Here is a 15163-nt window from a genome sequence, read left to right as displayed (position 1 = left end):
TAACTATGTTTTGCTGTAAGACTTCACAAGTGACTTGGGAGAACTTGAATACCCATCTATGGTGACAGGGTTAACTCTTGACACCCAACAATTCATTCCTGGCCACCCAGTTTTGAGAAGACAAAGCTCCAGGAACTCTGCAGCAAGTAGGAAGCACATGCAAGGTTTCCAGTTGTGGAAACCCACAAGAATGCCTACCATTCACTTCAGAATGTGCTTGCCCTTGCAACAGAGTCCTGAAAACAACAGAAAAGTAGTGACTTAGCCTTTTTTTTTTCCTAGGGAGAAACTCTGCACTTATTTTAAGAGTGACAAAAGCATACCTTTGTGGGTATGATCAGGACCATTCAAGGCTCCTTGAATAGCGGCTTGCGCAGCAGAATTCTGGGCTTTCAGCATTTCAATGGTTTCCCGTAACTCTATAAGCTCAGACTCCTGTGGGAAGAGCAAAGAGAGCTTGAAATATATGGCACAAGAACAATGTTTATCTAAGCTAAAAAGATAAGAATGGTCAAAATGAAGTTCATGGGACTGCTTGGGTGAATATAAGGGCAACACTAACTTCAAGTAGAATTCATTTTTTCTCTTTGAAGATATTAAACTCAACTTATATTTACTTTTGTATTTATTCTATGCAAAGTTATCACGATATTTGTATGGAAACCAACTTTAAAAAAGCAAAAAACATTAATAATTCAATTACAAACAAACAAACAAACAAAAATGTTTAACAGTAACTGTCTTGCAGTTTAAAGAAAAACTACTCCAGTACAGGGAGTTCTGTACCAGAATGCAACATCAATTTTAATTAAAAAATAGCTTTTCTTTTACTGAATCATTAAACCTCTCCTTCCAGCCCTTATTTATATAATGAAGATTAAAGGAATTTAACCTCAACAGTAGAGAAGAGAATGGAAGGGACATGTTCCAAGTCTTTTGGGGAACAAGCTTGCTTATGAGATGATTTATTTCAATGTCACTTTTTAATCTCTTCTGGAAAGAAAACCTTCTGAGGGAAATTATATTTTGTAAAAAGTCAAAAGTTTTTTTTTTTTTTAATTCCTATTTATTTATTTTGCTTGAGATGTAAAACAACAACAACGAACAGCAAAAAACACAAGCAATACAAATATTTTCTATCCATTTCACAATTAGTCTTGCCATTTTTCATTTGTTGCTGCTCAACTACACTGTGAAATTTTATTTTTATACACAGCTACACTGACTCTAACGGTGAAATAGCTCACAGATATACAGTTTCTTTCATAGCTTGTCTCAATGAGGCCTTTTTGTTTACAGGATACTGCTCAAAATGACTAAGGGCAGAAAACAGTTACAGTAGTTCAATCCTGGTAGGTGCTAAGCACCCTCTTAATCCTCAACTGGGTACAAAGCCTCACGTTAAATTTACTAGCTATCAGGTTTAGATTTTTTCCCCAACACTCACAACAGCACAGTGAAAACCAAAACTGTTTCTAAGCAAATAGGATACCCAACCTGCATTTACACTGAATGGACTCTACTCTACTTTAAGTAGAGTCCTTCCCTTTCTGTACTGATTTACTGATGTTATTCTGACAATGTTGTCAGGCTGGAATGAAGCACTCCAGTAGGTTATGATCTGTCTTTGTTACAGGATCTTTCAATATGGATTAAACCTAGAGTCACATATGTTTTAATTAAAATCTGGAAACAAAGATTTTATCTTCAAACATTTCTATGATATTGTCTGGGAAAACCTGATGCTGCAGAGTTTAATTCTACTGGAGCTTTATGAAGATTTGATAGCAATGGCCATTAAAGAAAGATCTGTCTGTCTTATTGTCACAGCTGTCCCTGTTTCCTTTCAGTGTTTTTTAAACAAAACTCTAATATAATCTGCTGACTGCTTTCCACATTAAAGCATCTGCTTTGGTAAACGTACCTTTTGTTCAGCTGTCATTGTTAGACTTTGCAATCGTCCGGTCATATTTCCCAAGCTTTTTTCAAAAGCTGCTACTAGATGAGCCTGTGAAAGTAACAGAATACAACATTCGTTGTTAGATTGGGTCTTCAATGCACTGTGAAACTTCCAGGAATATACAGGAGGCTTTGTACATTTTGACTGGACAAACAATACCTGGCCTTTGTAAAACCCAGCACTTCTACTCTGGGCTTTCTCAAAGATCTATTTCTTTTTTATTATTATTATTATTATTTCCCCTCCAAGCGCATCTTCTCCAATGCTTTTGTATTAATTTTAAACTCGGACTGAACAGATGTGAAGCAGCCAAGTGAGGTCAGTGCTCCTCAGGCTTCTTTAGCCCCCAAGGAGCCTAGCTTAGCCTGGAAATGAATTATGGATTTAAAGTCCTGTTTGGAGTTTACTAATATATTGACCAGAAGAAGACTGCTCCCAAACAGAAGCCCAGGAGTGATTATTTTCAATTACAGAACACTTCAACAGAGGAATTCAGGTACTCTATCTTAAAATATAAGTTTTCGGCTCCCAAATAAAACACTCCAAAGTAATCCTAAGAATAAAACAAGAAAACATCACAGTTCTTATTATAAAAGGTCATTGCTTGGTCTATTTGTCTTATATTGATTATACATATGTGTGTGTGTGTGTAGAAAAATAACATAAAGCGTATATAAAATATAAATATATTTATACATATACATGTAAATATAAAAGACAATCTTGAGAAAACTAACATCTTTCCCACCTTGCTCTGTATATTGTTCCTCAAATAAAAAATGATTACCATATCTACAACAGTGTCTCATTTCTGCATCTCCACTTTCAGAGCTGTTATGCTGGTATGTGGGTTTTGTGTTTTAAAAATAATTTTTGATTGCAATAAAGATTTCAGTATCTTACTCCTTATTACAAGGAGTTTACATCGTGTAAAGGATATTATTGACAAATAATGCATTTAGCTACTTATGGGTAGAGTGGTCAAACTACCTGCTTTCTGCAGCTGCAGGTATGCCTTAGGGATAACTCTTTCGTTAAAGGATATGTACCCTAGGGACTAACTTCTGATAAACATGAGGCTAGATACACATGCAATTTCCTAGGGATTACCTTGTAATTGTTTAAATTCCTGTTTTAACATACATAGTTTTGGCTGTATACTTGAAGTTATAATTTTAACAAAATGAACTTGGCATATGTGTCAAATACAAGTCTGAAATCTGTCAGTCAATATGTTATTCTAGCTAGCTTGAAAACTACAGCCTTCAGCTATTACTCTGAGAAGATAAAAGTCACTAGCTTTTAAACTTACATTTTACTTGAAAAATCAGTTGCGTATTGAAAAAGATCCAGACTAATTCATGGTGTTTTAATTCTGAAGTTGATGATCAATGTCCCAGAGCCCAGTTAGAGACATGGTAGATGTACTATCACAGAACTACAGCCAAATGTCCCTTTTTTACATGTGTTTAACAGGAAACTAACTAATGGAGCTCTCTTTTCACTGCCTCATAAAAAAAATCTGTGGCTCAGTGGAAGGCTCAGAGGTCTGCTTTACCAACAGTGGGTACTGATGGCTTGAAATGAGGAATCATTTGCTTAATTATGCATTGCTTTTTCTGATTTCTCACAATTATATTGTGACAACTGCAGTTCTTTGGTACATAACTATGGATATTTGTGCAAAGTAATTTCCTGCTCTATAGCTACTACTTTAGCTTATGCTGTACATGGATAAACCACAAGGAACTTATAAGAAAAATTAATAAAAAGCATCATTGAGAATGTCAGCAAAGGTCACTGAAACTATCAAGTTGTTGTCTGATAGTCTTTAGAGAAAGATAGCCATGTTAGAATTATGAATTCTTAGTAAAATTCAGCCAGTGAATATATAACCTTGACTATAGTATCTTGGAGTAGCACACCCTGAGTTTTGCATCCTAAATGTAGTTGGATCAAGATGATAATGGATCTTTCCTAAGTCCTTTGATATAAAGACTATTGGGTCTTCATTTGCTAGTAATAAAGAAGCATAATTCAAAGGCCCACTGACTGAAAACTACTCAAGAAAAAAGTTCAAGCACTTTGTTCATTACTTTAAATGTTTATTACAAAAGAATATGGTTCTATGAAATACAAGGTATTAATTTTGCATTCAGAGCAATAAGCTGTGCTACTTTTCCCCATACTAGCAATTATTTATTCATTCAGCAGAGAACCCCCATTTGTTGAATTTTTATGCATATTTGTCCCAAAAGACATACCATGTAACAAAAGAATAAATGTTCATTTGAAAAAACAAACAAACAAACAAAACAGCAAAAACCCTACCAAACATAAACAAAAAACACACACTGTATATTTATATAGGAGTGTGGATATTGTAAAACATATATATGTATATATGCCCATTTAAGATATGACTGCATATAAACAGTGAAATGCAAAGTAACCCAGAAATGAAAACAATTGAAACATATAGAAAGAAGTAACTTTGACTTTAAAAATGGAAATGAGAAATTAAATATTCAAATTAGTTACTTATTTTACTTTTATTAAATTGGTATTTTTTTGATTGAATTAGTAATCCTCTGAATCAGAGCGTTGTTAACTTTATCAAAAACATCCATTCTTTCATTCTAGCAAAAAATATTTAGAAGGTTTTTTTTTTCTTCTTTTTTTTTTTTTTCCTAAATTACTGTCAATCTCTCACAACTCAGAAGTCTCTCTGTGTTAGATATGGCAGTTGCATTCATGGAATACATAATTTGAATACCATGTAATATAGCATTCAGACCCATTGCTAAAGATAAACTTACATCTTCATAATTGAATGTAGCATTTGTACTAGGAGATATACTAGGGTTAGTTATGTAACTAGGCACTACTGGAAGTATATCTGCAGCAAAATGTATCCGTCTTTAATATTGTATACATCTCAGACAAATAGATGATTACAGCTCTTAATCTCCAGGTCCATCATATGTGGATTAATTTTGACTTCTATTAACTTATGAGATTCCCATTGGAAGCAGTCGAAGAAATAAATCTCAAGGAATGACTTCAGTGTGAAGATGACAGATTTGATTTAGAACATTTCCTAAATCTGTAATACCTCAATTCTTAGATTTACAGCCTGTCTTGAACATTCTACTGACGTATCTGAAGACTCTTTACTGATGCACTTTGCCATTTCACTTGCTGCATCCAGGTCTATAAAACAAAGATAAATAAATAAATGTCCTCCCACCTGACACGGCTGAAGGAAAGAAGGTGTCAGAGGCCAGGAGGGGTCTGGCTGACTGCAAGAAGTGACTGTACATCTGCTGACCTTTTCTGTTCGCCGGCTGCTATTATCTTCTTGTTTGGCTGCAGGATAGTGGTTCAGGGCTGGCCAAACAAGAGCATTAGCCAGAGAACTCTCTCTGCTTTCCAGTGGCATCCTGGGTCTACTACAATTCACAAGCATGCACCCTTCAGCTTCATACAGTACAAAGCACTGATCAAAGGCCCTCCAAACAGGCTGAGTTCAGGCTGCTCACTGGAATTTGAGCCCTTGTCAATCATGTAGGAAGTCTGCTGGTTGGACATTTTCGGCACTGAAAACAGCCCTTTCTTAATTAGTATTGAGATTTACCCTTCAGCAACATCAACACAGGCACCAGGGAAAAAGCCAGAATCTCCAAAAAAACAAAAAAAAAGTAAATTACGCATCCAAAAAACAGCTGGGACCTGCATGGATTTAATCATATGCAGGCAAAACACTTTGGGGTTAATCAAATGAAATAAACTGCTGAAATCAAGCAGAGTACTTGAGTCCAGCCAACAATGCCTGAATAATTAATGTATCCAAGCAAGAAAAGTCTCAGCAGAGGTTTCCAAATGCTTAAGAAATGCCATAAATTCCATTTGTCAGGTTTTGATATAAAATAATACATCGAGGAAAGGCTTGACCAAACAGGTCAGATTTCATTCTGATGGTCTTTTAATGACACTTGTACTACAAAATGTCTTTTGTGGCAAAGCAAGGAAAGAAAAACACAAATAGTGTGATGAAATAGATGCTTTTTTTTTTTTTTTCAATTGCATACAATACTTTTGCTTAGTTCTAAAAAGGGAAATGGTAATAACAAATTCAAGCTGGAGATGAACTCTGAGGTAACACACCTTCTTGCTATTAATATTATTAATATTATTAATAGTTTCCTTCTACAGACCACGGTGGGGAAAAAAATGTTGCCTATTTTCAGACAGTGAAAGTACACAAATCTGGGGGGGGGGTGGGACTAAGGCTGAGATGATTGCATTTATATCAAAGGCATCAGAAATGACTGAGTAACTTTTTGTTCAGTAACTAACTTTTTGTTCAGCAAAGACACTGCAGAAGATACCTTGCTCTTTGCCAGAGGTGGATGTAGCTACATAAAAGAGAGAAAGCAAGTAAATTTTTTTTCAGAAGAATTACTGTTCATTCAGGTTTTAGCCTGCTGAAACGCAAACATCTCAAAATGAAGATTGCAACAGTATTATCCGTTGAGAGGGTTGAGAGAGTAAAACATGTTTTTGATTTCTTCTCTGAGAAAAAATATCAAGTTTTTTTTTTTTTTTTTAAAAAAAATTAGGACTATTTCTCTTTCAAAAGCCAGGAGTTCGTGAAGTATGCCTGTTAGATTAGGAGATAAATGATACGCTAGTAAACCAGATCTATTTTATAGACAAAATTGCTAAGACAGAATGAGCTCATGAAAATTAAAAGCCCACCTGGGTTTTTCATGTTTGTCATATTATATCAGATATTTGTTAGTTACTTTCATAATTTTTATGAAAAGTATATAATCACTTGCTTTGAAATATCAATTTTGTAATTAGACTGAATTTCATAGGGCATATCACAATTAAAAGGTTGTATATACACTCTGTTTTCAAGCTGGATTTTATTCATGATGTTTTATTGACACTTCATAGGATTTACTTACATAAAGTGCTCAAAGGACTGACAGAATTAGTACTAACAAATGTTTAAAGAGTCTCCTTCAATCCTTTGGACTTACATGAAAATGTTCTTTATAATGCTTTACATCTTCTGTATCAGAAGTAGCAGGGAAAGAACTCAGAACTAGGCTTATTGTGTAAAGCTTTTAAATTTTTGCTTTTGTAAAGGATGTATCTCATGAGTACATCCCCAAAATATTTACATACGATAACTAGCAATATCTACTTTTCTTTAAAGAATGTTTTCATTGTGAAGGTTCTTAAATCCCTTGTTCATGCATGGACAAATTGAAGCCTTGAAGGTTCATGCTCCTGAGAAGTTTAATTTTGAGTGCATTTCACATGTTGAGGATTCGGAAGAAGGAGAGATTTCTCCGCTACTGTTTAAAAACCCCATGTGCTAAAAGGATCAGCTTTAGAGTTGCTTATAGGTTCAGAATTTAAGGACTGTCTCCATTGAAATGGATTAGAAGGTGGATGACACATTCAAAAGAACAGGACTAAGTTAATTTTTATGCAACATATGGCATGCATGCATGTACATATATGCACACAAGTACATTCAGGTTTACAAATGTGGTACTTCTGGATAGGTAAAAACAGATGCATATGCATACAGTTTTTCTAAGTGTCCTGTTGAAAATGTTACCTTTTCATTTAGATCGGTAGAAAAGCTACGGGCTGTAATCCTCTTACATGTTGGGAAGTCCAGAGGCAGTACATTGGACCACATCCCCACCCAATACAACAGATTGAGCCCATCTTATTTCTTACATGTGCAGCAGAATTAGTTTGGAAAAACAACAGCAACAAAATCCAAAATGTATCTATGTTTCTAGCTTGACTAAGTTTCTCTGAAATGGTATTGTTATTAGAAACCACAGTGTTTACTCCACACAAAGGAATACTGGCCAGAGACATATGCAATCACTTCTAACTGCTACCAGCGAGACTGGACACAAGTGGGCAAAATGAACTGAACAATGGCCTTAGTGGCTCAGCTGCACAGGGGAACATCCTCTTACCCTGTTGCACTTGTTGCTGTATTAAAAGCTATAGCATTGGTGGAGAAGGACAGATCCTAAACATCTGACATCTAAACATCATCTTTCAACTTCAACACAATGGCAACAAAGAATCTGCTGGTGCTTTCTGTTCAGAACTATAGGAAGGAGAGAAGCGCAATCTGCTTTCAGCCCACACAGTGGAATGAGGCATGGTACCAAGAGCCCTGAGTTACCACCAGCAGAGGGGCTCCCAGACCAGCCCTAGTAGAGGCACCTGAGCACAGGACCCCCACAGCCATCTTCCCCATGATCCCCAACGCAAGGCAGAGCTGCTGCAGCCCTGTGTTCTTGGTGGAAAGAAAAATACCCTGTGGAGAGCAAGAGGTTTGCTAGTGACTACACAAGACGTTGGCTAGGCTCTTCTGATTGTTCAGCATTGGCTTTAGTTTGTTGATCTCAGGATGGGCAAGTGAAGAATTGCCTTGCCTGGCAAAGATGATCGATGTGATTGATGTTTTACTTCTAAAATACACCAGAACCCCACACCCAGGATATACATGCTGGCTATAAATTCCCAAATGAATAACCCAGCTCCAAATCTTTCTTTTTTTTTTTTTTTTAAATTTATGAACACTGCAGGATTCCAGTATTGTCTGCTTCACTGATTTATCCTCAGAACTCAGAAAAGACTGGAAATCCATGGTGCTCCAGACATACAAATGTCCTTTGCAGCCACCTGACCACAGCAGAAAGGGCTAAGATAGCTCTTCTTCACTTTCATGTGTGGCAGTCCAAAGGGAACAAGCAGCTTTCACACAACTAGAAATTATTTTCCCATGGCATGAACACAGTGCTACACAGACTGAAATAATTGCTTGAAAATAATGGCAGTATTTATAGAGCTAAATACTCAGTACACCTACATTATGAAGAAAGACGCTCTACAGGTTGCCCAAGACATCAGGGACCTGCTTTCTTGAAATGCATAATGATGCTTTCTTGCAACTGCATCTCTGCTTTCCTTGGGAATTATAACTGTAGTTATATCCTGAATCACATTTAAAAATCGCTGTACAACAGTTGATCAGTAACTGGCTGGTAACTTCATCTGAAGCCATAGCAACCAAGCAGGATTGTAGATCACATTCCCTATCTGGCATTATTTTCTGATATGTTCAATAACTCATATTACTAGTGTATGACAATTGGAAGGAACACCAGGGAGCTCTTGGTGAAATAGCCCAGTTTTCATGAGTTATATATCAGCACAGTTATTGTAGCATGTGAATTCTATATACAATTGTATATTGTTTTTCTTTTTACATCTATCTGTATTTTTCAGGGTTAATCTTTGTGAAACGTAACTATAATGAATTCTATCAAAATTTTCAATTCATGCCCTTTTGTTGGTTGTGTCTCCTTGTTTTGTTTTGTTTTTTTTTTTAAAAAAAACTTGATTCTGAGGAAGGACTGAAACTGAATGGGACAGAACTACAGAATTATTGTCACATCCAAAGTGACAAAGTGACAAAATTATTCCTTGCTGTTATAGGTAGGATCAATGCATTTGTGTAGCCATGCACCCATGCACCCATTCTTATGCTTCTCGCTTTGTTTTGACAAAGTTTATGTTTATACAAATCATTGACAACTTTGAAAAGTAAAGATAAAATATTAAACTGAGAATTTAAGGAAGTCTAGTAATTTACAGTTCAAAGGTTAACCAACGTTCAAGTCTGTGGACACACTAGATGTGACACAAACTGCAGTTTATCTTGGTGTAATTGTCCAAGTGGAGTTTATGAAAGCTACATGTCCCAGATTCATGTAGCAGCATAAACCAAAAAATACTAATGGCACTTCTTTAATATTTTAACAAGGTCTAATCCATAAGTTGTAACATGCTTTACAAAGCAGGTAAGAATCATTGCTCTATTTTATTTTAGATTGGTAATTACATTTCTAAATCATCACTGAGGTTCTTCCAGTCTGTTTTGTTGCTAGAGCTTGAAAAACTCCCGAATACTATTATAACGTGTAGTTTCCTGCAATAACATGACTATATTCATTGTCCAATGCCTTCTTCTCTAGTTCTCCGTTCCTACTCTACAGGCACAGACAAATTTGCTGCTATCCAGAGTGTGTCTTAATAAGTTATATATAATTTTCTACATTCATCAATATCAAAATGAAACCTTGCATGTTCATATCTGAGAGCAGAAATTTCATCGTAGTGGAAATCAAATCAATTAATCTTTAAGACACTGAAGAAAAGAAAATTCACACTGAGATTTTCTTTTAGTATTTAGCCTCTTTTTCAATAAAATTGAATAAAGCATTTGTTAGAATTTCCTGAATTCTTTACTTTTTTTTTTGTTTGTTTTTGTTGAATACAGTACAGAAAACTTGTACAAAACTGCATCACCTTTACGGAAACTGATACAGCTGGATTTTTGATGCTTGTAACATTTCATACGCCAGGAAAAAGTTGCTTTTCAACTTAAAAAATGCAGTAGCATACTGGCTGTAGCAGTTTAATACCCACAAAACTGACAGAATTTTTACTGTGACTCAAGATCTGTAATAAGCTTTAGAGTCTTGATAGTTTGGATGACATGTAATGGAACAGAGTACTTCACCATTAGTGTTACATCACAGCGTTAAATTTCTCTCTGATCCACAGTGAGTGCATCTCTATACCTTTCAAAAGGATTTTAAATGACCCAAATAAAAAGGTTTGGTGCTTCCGTCACTAAGCATGAGTCTGCCACTTTTTTACTTGTAAGGAATAAAGTGAAAATTGCCAGACACCAATTATCACACTTAAAATTCCTCCTTAGGGGACAGGTAATAACAACAGAAAAAAAAAATACAATCATTGATCTTTTCAGAACATCATTTTCTATTTCCATTGTGTATATATTGAACTAAATAATTAATTTCAAAAACACCAAGATAAATAAATACAAGTCTGCCAGCTCACATCTTGGTATAAGAATTGAATAAGAGTAATTAACCCATCTGATAATATTTTTCATCAAAAGCAAAAATACTTACATTTGCTGAAAGTTGAGATGTAAGTGTAGCAACTTTTTCTTGTGATGCAACCAGCTCTCTCCGTAGTTTCTGAATTTGCTAGAGAAAAAAATGCTGCTGTCAGTATTTCAGGAATTTCCTGTCATTGTATTTTTTGTATTGCTAATATGTGATCATTAAACATGTGAAACAACACCTTAGTTTCACATATTTTAATCACAAAACTTAAAAAAATACAAATTAATAAAAGGAATGATCTAATTCTGCTCCAGCTGTTTTCTTAACCAGTATACCAGCTAGTATCCCAGTTAAAGGAGCACATGTGGCATATTACATCATACACATCATGTATGTGGCACATACATCAGTACTTTACATGTACAGTTGCTTACACATGCAAATGTCACTTTTTTATTTTTTTTACCAAATCCTGTGGGTTCCAAACATATTCTTAGTGCAACCAGTAACAGCAGTATTGGCTGAGGCCTGAAATTGTGAAATATGAAGGAATTTGCAAGAAGTTCACCTTGTCTGACTGTAGACGTGATGCAATGACATATGTTAAATGTCTGCATTAGATGCAGAAGCTACTGAAGCTACTTTTGCAGTAGCAAAAGCTACTCCTCCACTGCCTGGCATGAAGATGGCTTCAATGGCAACCTCAGACAGATTTTTACTTCACGGATCTCTAAAGCTATATGGGGTACAGTAATATTTCTCTAACACAATAGTTTCCAAATTACATTTGATTCAAACATGTACCTTCTTTAAAACTTATGTGTCTGGTTTTTGTTTTGTTTTTGTTTTGTTCTGTTTTTCCAAAAACTCTCTGGCCAACTTAAAAAAAGATATAAATAGATTTAGATGTGTATGATGACATAAAAATAAACTAAATCCAAAGTTCCTGTATCCTTTTATGAAAAAGAGAATCCTTAAGAAAAACATTTGTTTGCATTTCAGCCAGGGTAGATATGAAGCGTGAAACTAGCACATCATTTTAAGTGAATTTAACCCTTCTTGAGATCTTACTGGGACTCCAGGCATTGCACTGAACTTAAGTACAGTATAGAGTTTCACTTTGTACCCCTTTCATACTCAGACATAAAAGGAAGTACTGCCGACTAGTGAAGTAAAATGTCTAAAGCCAGCCTAACAAAGGGAGCACATGGCATTCTCATACTAATACCTCCACTAATAAGGACTATTTCAGTATTTTAACTTCATGATTCCTGTGAAAATCAACAGGGAATACTGCATACACTTTAAAACTGAACAAGTTCTTGTACATCTGTGATACAAATACGCCTATGTCATTTGCACTGTCTCAAAGTAAATGAGACATATTTGAGCTGTTCTCTATCCTGGTCTGCCCCTTTTCTTTTTCCAAGATTTCTTTTGGTTTTCAATAGCAATTATTTGAGCTGCCTCCTTAGGCTACACTTTCATCACAGCCCTCCAAGTATACAAAGTCAGTTCTCAGAAGTGCTCTTCAGCATCTCCTGCAAGAGCATTCACAGGGCACATCTAGATACCAAAAAACCTCCCCATGTAGGAGAATATAAAAAAGAAATGTTTCATGTGTTGTTTCTTTATGAAGGGAAATGAATCAAGGAATTGTTATTTACACTACTGAACTCTGACACACCTTTTTAGCTCATTTGTTTTAACTTTCAGAGAAAGCAGCTTAGAAAAGTTCAGGAAAAAATATATTGAAATATACTGCTGTAAGTAAGGAAGAATATGTTTGCTCAACCTTCTTAAGGTAACTTTTGGTTGACTTTTTGTGTGATCAGAATAGTAAAAATAAGAGCAGAACAGTGCAGAAGTTTGAAAGAATACAGCTCTGTAAAGTAGAAGTGCACCACTTGGTGCTGCATTTTATTGCTTCTAATCCTTGGTGCCCTTTTAATACAACCAGTACTTCATTTTGAGTAAGGCTGTAATTGTATCCAGCTGCTGACCCACTCTTGTCACCCATTCTTATACGCTGTGAGCTGTTTTCCATGTCAGATTTGATTTATATCTGAAATCAATCTGTGTTTCTCTGAAATACATCGAAGCGGTCAGTTTCAGAAATTTAATATAAAGCAAAATGTAAGTGATAGAAGTTCAAAGTGAACCTTCTAAGTATTTTTCTCCTGAAAGGCAGCACATTACCTTGAACTGCTTAGTCCCTTAGATCCAGTACAGAGTTGATTTAAGTCTGAGATCGGACATATTACAACTTCTTCCACTCAGCAGCCCAATCCTCATTGATTCTTTTCACCTTTCCAGAACCTCAGCCAGAAAGTATCCTTCAGCACAACACTAAGAAAACATCTAGTGCAGCTGCTACATGGGATGTCCTTTCACCAGTACCTCAGAATTTTAGCCGTATCAGATACACAGTAAACTTCTAAGTAACATCACACAAATACACAACTATAAAAATGAAGAAAATTCTTACCTCTGAATGTGCCTTTTCTTCTGCCTGCAAGAAAACAAAGAAGATATGACTTAGAAATAATGTGCAACATAATTGAGGTAATAGAAAATGAATGCCAGCAACTATGAAGTGAAATGAATAGCTTCACAGATCTGTTACATTTAAGGAAGGTATGCAGTAAAAACAATAAATGGAATTCCTTTCAACTTACTTGGAGAGGCTCCAGCTGAAAACCCGAAGAGTTTGCCAGCATACTGACAGGACGAAACAGTGGATAAAGCAGGAACAGTAACAGAACTACAAAACTACATTTCTAAGATAGGAAAGAATATTTGCTATGCTGTCACTCATGTACCTTAGTCTGTACAAGTGAACTTTTATACCATAATGGTTATTACGGCTCCTGCAACTATATTTGCTTAACTGTATACCGAACAATAATCCTAACTGACTAATCCCTGCTAAGAGAAGTTGGCAGCATACCAGTAAAACATATACAGAGGAAGGTGGGGGGAGAGGGCTACTTGAACTTTCAAGTAACGTATTCCAGAGTACTGACCAAAATATTAAGATCTCTCAGGGCTAGTTAAAGTTTTAGCTTAAATTTGTTAATAATATTTTATAACTGTAGATATTTTCCTCTTTGTTATGTAACGTGTCGTATAATGATGCTAAGCTTCTTATTTACTCAGCAGACTTTTTCAACAAGTGAAGAAACAAAATCATTACAAAGCATACCTTTGAAAGTCTGCTAAGATAAAAGTCATTTAATTTGTTAGCAGGGGAGTAGTCTAACTTAGGAGGCATTTGGCAGACAGAAAAAAATCTTGCTTTAGTGGAATTCTAGTGGAAAGGAAAGATGTGGCATGAGAGGAAACCATTTGGTAACGTACAATAAGAATCAGTAAGTGTACTGAAGATCAATGCACCCCATGATCTGAGGTGGCTCAAGTTCAGAGAAACAGTCTGACATTGTCTGGAAGATTAGTAATCAATGTAAGAAAAACATATGTAAAAGAATTAGATGTAAATAATGCTAGAAAGAATAAAAAAAAATAAAAAAATAAAAATGATGAGTTCCTCAGAAAATTCCCATGTTAGGCAGTATCTGTGTTATTACAAATGAAAATAACTATTTCGGGGTTTGTTTTTGAGCCTGTGTTAAGCACAATGTCCGTGTTGTTAGAATTTTAATAACTGATTACAGAAATATTTTCTTTCTTAACCTGATGCAGGGGAAGAAGACTTTCAGAAAATGCCTCTTTCGATAAATGTTTCTGTTAATAAAAGACTGAGATGCTGTGATATTTCCCCGTGCAACACTTAGCTGAAGCTACTCTAACATCTACAATCACTACATGGGAACAATTTAGAATGGTGATTATTTGCCAGCACTGAAGTGACACACATACTGACATTAGCTTTCTAATTTATGTTCACAGAAATGGGATCTGCCTACAGAAAAATTTGAAAATCTATTCTCATTACTGTTACTTCAAACATGTACTATATGAAAAGTCATCACAGGATCAAGAAAGACTATGCATCCTTATGAATTCTACTGTGCCAAGAAAAGCAAAAAGTAAAATAAAATAAAATAAAATAAAAAAGACTTGGTCTTCTCTTACTGAAACTGCCACATGGAGACCTCGTCCTTCATCCTCAGACCACTGTGGCCCCACTGGTGAAGGAAATGCTGCATGTTTTTAGCAGATGGCTTCCTCAGCATACAGGGAAGTGTTG

The 15163-nt window shown here is 35.5% G+C and overlaps 1 protein-coding gene and 1 long non-coding RNA gene across 15 annotated transcripts in view; one reads left to right on the top strand and one right to left on the bottom strand.

Moving 5' to 3' along the window:
* NAV3 (neuron navigator 3) overlaps positions 1–15163 on the bottom strand; it is a 411556-nt gene that overhangs the window by 26328 nt on the left and 370065 nt on the right. For all 14 annotated transcript variants that reach the window (XM_048047448.2, XM_048047439.2, XM_066993373.1 and 11 more), the window contains 4 exons: positions 13442–13465; positions 11017–11094; positions 1925–2008; positions 324–435 (listed from right to left, as the gene is read on the bottom strand). In XM_048047448.2, the coding sequence (XP_047903405.1) occupies positions 324–435; positions 1925–2008; positions 11017–11094; positions 13442–13465 (298 nt within the window). The remainder of the gene's footprint in view (positions 1–323; positions 436–1924; positions 2009–11016; positions 11095–13441; positions 13466–15163) is intronic.
* Positions 9657–14990, top strand: LOC136790313 (uncharacterized). Its single transcript, XR_010829964.1, has 3 exons — positions 9657–9876; positions 13270–13518; positions 14863–14990. It is a non-coding gene; the product is annotated as an uncharacterized lncRNA (long non-coding RNA).

The sequence above is a fragment of the Anser cygnoides genome, chromosome 1 (assembly GCF_040182565.1).
Source record: "Anser cygnoides isolate HZ-2024a breed goose chromosome 1, Taihu_goose_T2T_genome, whole genome shotgun sequence".
NCBI classification, from domain to species: Eukaryota; Metazoa; Chordata; class Aves; order Anseriformes; family Anatidae; genus Anser; species Anser cygnoides.
Note: the sequence above shows the minus strand (reverse complement) of the source record. Positions and strands in the feature narration are given on the sequence as shown.